The sequence below is a fragment of the Cariama cristata genome, unplaced genomic scaffold (genome assembly GCF_000690535.1).
Source record: "Cariama cristata isolate BGI_N322 unplaced genomic scaffold, ASM69053v1 scaffold28901, whole genome shotgun sequence".
NCBI classification, from domain to species: Eukaryota; Metazoa; Chordata; class Aves; order Cariamiformes; family Cariamidae; genus Cariama; species Cariama cristata.
This window is the reverse complement of record NW_009601415.1, coordinates 24766-31238: the sequence shown is the minus strand read 5'-3', so window position 1 is coordinate 31238 and position 6473 is coordinate 24766. Positions and strand designations below refer to the sequence as shown.

The window sequence follows — 6473 nt, the reverse complement described above, 5'->3', positions numbered from 1 at the left end:
GGTGCTGGCAGTGCAGGGGCCTGGCAGTATGGTTGATGGGCTGCTTTGTTCTGGGAGGTCTTTTTACCTGTCATATTTCTCCTGCTCTGGCCTTGCATTTGCCTCTAAGGCTGCAAGGAAACACTACTCCTAGTTTGCCCTTTGCTTCCGCTCACCGGGAAATGCCCTCTCCCAGGCAGAGACCAACCCGTGTTTCTTGCAGCCTGCCCTCCCGCTAGCAGTGACCCCACCGAGCAGTTCTCTGCTCAGCTCCTCGAGCTAAGCCCAAGCCCTTCACGGCACCTTCTGACCTGATGATGTCCCTCTGGGAGCACTAAGCCAGGAGAAGGGATCCCAGCCCCTTGCAGAGCCCGGGCTTGGCTGGGGTGGGCTGCTGCAGCAGGGGCTGCTCCGGGAGAGCTAAGCATAGCACATTTCCCGCAGGTAGTGAAGATGTCTGGCAGTGACCCCGAACGCCCCCAGTTCCTCTTCGTGAAGGTGCTGGCAAGCCGGGGGCGGCTGGAGGCGGTGACCCAGCAGATGGGCTACCACCCTCAGTACCTCGACAGCTTCCTCAAGACGCAGCACTACCTGATGCACATGGACGGCCCGCTGCCCTTTGACTGCCGGCACTACATCGCCATCATGGTGAGCCCTGCTGGGAGCTGCCGGAGGGGAAAGGGGGGCTCTGCTCAGCCCCACGAGGCTCCCCGCTCTCCCTCCACCATACAGCCTGTGCCGTGGGCTTCTCTGCAGAGACCAAAATCATGGAGGTTGGGGGAGAGGTGGGCATGGGATCCCAGGACCTGTCCTGCCGGCATGGTGCTGGGATGCTGACGTGATGCTCTTGCAGGCAGCTGCCCGGCACCAGTGCCGGTACCTGGTGAACCTGCATGTCCTGCAGTTCCTGCGGGCAGGGGGGGATCCCCAGTGGCTGCGTGGCCTTGACTTCATTCCCCCCAAACTCCGCAACCTCAATGAGATCAACAAGATCCTGGCACACCGGCCATGGCTCATCACCAAGGAGCACATTGAGGTATTATTGGGGGGGGCAGAGCTATCAGCCAGGCACCAGGGTGGCGGCGAGGACAGCAGCATCCCCAGGGGATGCCGGCACCCTGCCCGTCTGCCCATGTCGCATCGCTGGTCTGCCTGTGTCCTGTAGAAGCTGCTGAAAATCAGCGAGTGGAGCTGGTCGCTGGCAGAGCTGGTGCATGCCGTCGTCCTCCTGGCGCACTGCCATGCGCTCACCAGCTTCGTCTTTGGCTGCGGCTGCGAGCAGGACGAGGGGCCAGGAGGCCGAGGCTCGCTGAAGCCCTTGTCACCTGGGAACCAGTGCTTCTGCGAAGCCACTGCCGGCAATGGCTGCAGCCAGGAGCTGCTGCGCATCAACCGCAAACGGGTGAGCACCCGAGGGTGGGTCAACAGGGGGACGGGGAGCGTGGCTGGGACTGCTGCCCTCACCCCCAAGCCTGTGTCTCTGCAGTCCCTGGATTCCTGCATGGAGCTGGACTCTCTCCGGGAACGCATGCAGCGGATCCACGTGGAGACTGAGGGCAGGGAGGAGATGAGGTTGCTGCAGCAGGACCGAGAGGAAGGTGAGGGGCAGGGAGTGGAGGTGGTGTGCAGGATGGGAGTTCGTATGGCATACCTGGGTGTTGCTCCAGCATGTCTATGCCTACATTTTCCGTGATGTACAGTTCGGAGAGGGGCTCCTGGGATGCTGGCAGGAGGGGAAGGCAGCAGTGGCACTTCCCAAAGAGGCACAGCAAGGCCCCGCTTTTGATGCCTGGTGTGGCTGGGAACAGGGCAGCGGAGGTGGTGTGCAGGATGGGAGTTCGTATGGCATACCTGGGTGTTGCTCCAGCATGTCTATGCCTACATTTTCCGTGATGTACAGTTCGGAGAGGGGCTCCTGGGATGCTGGCAGGAGGGGAAGGCAGCAGTGGCACTTCCCAAAGAGGCACAGCAAGGCCCCGCTTTTGATGCCTGGTGTGGCTGGGAACAGGGCAGCTGAGCATTGCTCTGACCCGTGTGTGGGGCTCTCCCCTCTTGCAGATACCGATGGGGAAGTCACCGGTGCCACCAACCTTGCGTGCTACATGCAGGACCCTGACTTTGGATACCAGGACTTTGCCCGGCGTGATGAGGATCAGGCACAGGTATTCAGAGTCCAGGTAAGGTTCCTGCTGTCTCGGTGGGCAGCAGCCTGGGCTGCCACCTCTCCTCTCTGCTCTGCTGCTGGTGGGGGTGGACAGTCGCAGGGGTGCCTGTGCAGCCCAGATCTGGCGCAGCTGCCTTTGCCAAGTGCCCAAGTGGGGAAGCTCAGCTCTGACCTGCCCCACTAGGGTTGGGGAGAGGGAGGTGACTGGTGACTTCTGTGTCCAAGGGCTCCCGGTTTCTTCACATCACCCTCACAGAGGCAAGGGTCAAAATCGTTCAAAAGCTGCCTGGTGAGGGATGTTGTGGTTTGTGGCAGAGCTGCCCCTAGAGCAAACCTATTGAATTCTGCTGCATCCTGAGGTCTCCACACCTTCTTCCTGGCAACATGCCCCGGGCTCGTTTTTGCAGTTGCAAAAGCCTCTTGCTGTGCTCAACAGGATTACTCCTGGGAAGACCATGGCTTCTCGCTGGTCAACCGGCTCTACTCTGACATTGGGCATCTCCTGGACGAGAAGTTTCGGATGGTGGATGGTCTGCAAAGCAGTGCCATGGCCAAGCGGCAGGGCTGTGAACCCTCCGTCTTCAAGCGGGGCATCTGGAACTACATCCACTGCATGTTTGGCATTAGGTAGGGTAACCAACCTCGCAGTCCAGGGCAGAAAATCGAGCTGACCCAGGCGGGAGGAGGGTAGGGCACTCAGGCTGTCTCATAGATGTGCTTGGAAAAGAGCCAGAGGTGAACGGCCTGCCCTGCTCGGATGTTGGGCCAGCCAGGGAAGAGATGCTGAGCTTCTCTGGCCAGGGCAGGGTGCTTTGGGGATGGGGGCTTCAGTGCGTGGTGGCCGCTGCCATGTGTCCCCCTGCTCCGCAGCTGTGCCGTGCCTTGGGCAGACCATGGGCAAGGTGCTCCACAGGGACACGGTGCTGGCCGTGACTCGCCCCTGTGCTCCCCGCAGGTATGATGACTACGACTACGCAGAAGTGAATCAGCTCCTAGAGCGAATGCTCAAAGTTTACATTAAGACTGTAACCTGCTACCCAGAGAAGACAAACTCAGAAATGTTTGACAGGTTCTGGAAGCAGTTCAAGCACAGTGAAAAGGTGGGACAGCTCTGACCAGCTGTCGGTGGGGCTTGGAGCGGGCAGGGGCTGCAGACTGGAGTGCTTTGGGGGGTGTATGAGCCACCAAACCAGTCTGAGCCAGGCGGGGGTGGAAAATAGAAACTGTTTGTAAGGAGTTGGGCTTAGCGTGGTGAGGGTCTGCCCGCAGTGTGATGAACACATGAGCCACCGGCAGCATGGAGATCTCCAAGGCCATTACTCCGTTGGTGAGGGCCTCCAGGTGAGCCCTTGGTCCAGCCGTAACTTGCGGGAGAGGCTGCTGTGGGTGGCAGGGACTGTGCCGGTGCCAGCCTGGCGTGCTGGGGCCAAGTGTGCTGGGGGCTCCCCAGCCTGCGGGACTAGGAGGAGGGGGAACAGGCAGCTGCCTGTGCTGGAAAAATTGGTAGCATTTTTTCCCCCATGTCAAAAGACTCACTGGCTCTGGTGGGTGCTTGTTTCCACCGCTGCCCGCAGCATACTGCAGCTACCTGACCCTCTCTTGCGTCTCCCTTAGGTCCATGTGAACCTGCTCATCCTGGAAGCCCGAATGCAGGCAGAGCTGCTGTACGCCTTGCAGGCCATCACCCAGTACATGATCTCCTAGATGGTGGGGAGCTGTGCTGCGGCAGGGCCGGGCAGCATCTTCACTCCCTGGACTCGCGTGTGACCCATCATACTGGGACGGATGGCAAGGGATTACTCAATTTAGTTTACTTGACTGTCTTGTTCCTTCCCCCCCACCCCCCACCTTGTGGGGCTCACTGACTGGCCCCGTTACGTGCAATTACCAAACTGTGAGGCAAGTCCGTGCTGCTGAGACGTTGGGGTGATGCTGGCGACTTGAACGTGTCTGAGGAGGACTGCCAAAGACATGGCAGGGGAGGGAGGGGGGTTTTTTTTTACAGGTATGCTCCTTGCCTGGGCGCTGCGGGAGCCTCGGCTACTGCAGGGAGGGCAGAAGGGAGAGCGGGCTTCCTTCCCTGTGCTGCAGCAGCTGCCCTGCTTGCAAGCCACCCTTTGGTGCCCGGCCTCGTTGGGGTGATGCATCTCGCTTGGGAACAGTGCGGGCAGCTCGTGAGTGCGCTGCAATGTCCTGAGTTGCATGGGAGTCAGGCAGGGAGGAGTGCTGGCTCCAAGAAAGAGCCCTTCCCCAGGCTGGGATGGGAAGGGGATGCGCTTGCTGCGTACACGTCCTGCCCTTTAGGTCTATGTGCCAAACCCCTCTGGGATGGACAAGCACTGACCCAGGTGAACTCCAAACTGTGAAGCTCTTGCTTCAGAGTAGTGCTTTGCCTTCTCTGACAGCGGTGTGAGGAGGTCTCTCACAGTGTTCAGGCTCTGGAGGTTCCTGCAGAGGACTTTGGGCAGTCCTTGGGGAGCTTGCCCCAATGCCCCTCCTCTGCCTCCCATCAGCAGAGGGGCAGGAGGAACAAGGGAGGCTTCCTGAGTTAAGGTGGCTTGTATCTTCTTACCACCATGAGAGGGCTGAGGTCCTGTGCCCAGTCACTTGCTGCTTAACTGTGGGCAGGAGCGTGCACCACTGCACCCCTGTCCCAGGGCTGCTCCCTGCCTGTGCCACAACCCCTGGCTGAGGAGGTACAAGGGATCTGGCGCAGGCTCCAGAGAGCAGCCACGAAGGGCAGTGAGGCTCCGGTGATGAGTGGGAGCCTGAAGCAGGGGCAGCTGTCGTCAGCCCAGCGCACGCTGCTTCAGTTGACCTGTTTACTGCGTAAATGTACGGGGAGAAAACCTTGTGTACGGAAGCTACAGAAAAAGCCTATTTTTGCTATAAATATATTATGTTTGACATGGATGCGTGCTTTATTTCTGCCAGATGTTGGGAAGGGGATCCAAATTTACACGGCTGTTCTGCAGGCAGGATGGAGTGCCTGGCTGACCGGAGCCCTGAGATGGCTCCAGCTCCAGGAAACCCAATGCTCCCAGTTTGTGACAGGGTCCCGCACTGACAGCTCTGGTCCAGGGCCAGCAGCTGGTCACTGAGGCTGGACCCGTCCTGTTCAGCTCAGCTGGGTCCTCTTCCCATGCTCAGATAAGCAACTCCCACAGCATTGCATGTTGAACAGGAAAAGAGGGAAGGTTTTCAAGGGGCTGCAGTGCTCCGGCAAGGAGGAGGGTGCCGGAGGAAGGAGCTGGCTTCTCTCCTGCCAGGCACCTGGCCATGGGTGGGCAAGGTGTGGGTGCTGCTTCTGTGCCTGAGGAAGAAGCATTTTGCTTGCACTCACAAGCAGGTGCTCAGTGAGCAAGGCCAGAAACCAGGACCAGCTCTTTTCCCAGCCACACTGCAGGTGCCCTCCCAGCAGCACACTGCGCTGGGGCTGGGCCAGCTTGTACTGGGCCAAGCTGGTACCCAGGCAGTAAAACGCCAGCACAACTGGTGCTGGGCAGTACTGGCCGAGTCAGTACTGGTGCCAGGACAGAGGCACCAGTGCCAGGACGACTGGTGGTGGGACAGCTGCCGCCAGACTTGGCTCAACAGTAGTGGGACAGGCACTGCTGTACCACCATTTGGGCACAGATTGGGGAAGCTGGGTGTCCTACTCACCATCAGGCGTAGCACTCTGATCAACTGTAGCTGCCTGCCGGGCGGTTTGCCAGCCTTTCCCCTGCCCCTGCAAAAGCAGCTCTGTCCCCTGCAGGGCTGGGATGCGCCGCAGCAGCCAGTTATCCGCAGGGCTCATCGCTCCCAGAGCAAGCCGTGTATCTGCAGCTCTGTGCTCCCACCATGCTGCCAGCAGCATCCTCCTCCTCCCCACTCGCCATTACCCTGTGCTGCGGGGGAGAGAGAAGGGAGAAGGCAGCGAGAGCACGGTGCTGGCTGGGGCAAAGGGCTGCCTGTCGCCAGGAGACATGAGGCAGGTTCCCTTTTGTCCCCCATCTCTCTCTCTGCACAGAGCGGGTCTTGCAGGAGCTGCAGCACCTGCTGCTTGCTCTGGCTTGCAGAACAAGCACGGTCACAGCAGCAAAGATGAAGGGCTCCCTGGGCTGTCAGCTCTGACCAGAGATGAGCACAGCTCCTGGCAAGGCCAGGGGACACTGCCAGCCTCAGCTCCCTGAAAAGAAGAAAACATCCCCACATGAGCTGAGCTAGAAAGCAAGAGATGAAGCAAACATCTACTCCCATCCCTGCAGAGCCAGCAGAGTTACTATCATGTCCCAAAGAGGTCCTGCAGCAGATAACTCAAGCATGGGGGATTATGTCAGTGGAGAAG

The 6473-nt window shown here is 59.6% G+C and overlaps 1 protein-coding gene across 1 annotated transcript; it reads left to right on the top strand.

Annotated features, from left to right (window-relative positions):
* Positions 1 to 423: 423 nt before the first annotated feature.
* Positions 424 to 4046, top strand: LOC104169522 (sestrin-3-like; the record flags this gene model as incomplete). Its single annotated transcript, XM_009710453.1, has 8 exons — positions 424 to 627; positions 833 to 1015; positions 1145 to 1381; positions 1466 to 1577; positions 2038 to 2156; positions 2580 to 2770; positions 3099 to 3243; positions 3758 to 4046. Coding segments are annotated over 8 exons (1281 nt in total), but the record flags the coding sequence as incomplete, so codon positions are not given.
* Between the last annotated feature and the right edge of the window lie 2427 nt (positions 4047 to 6473).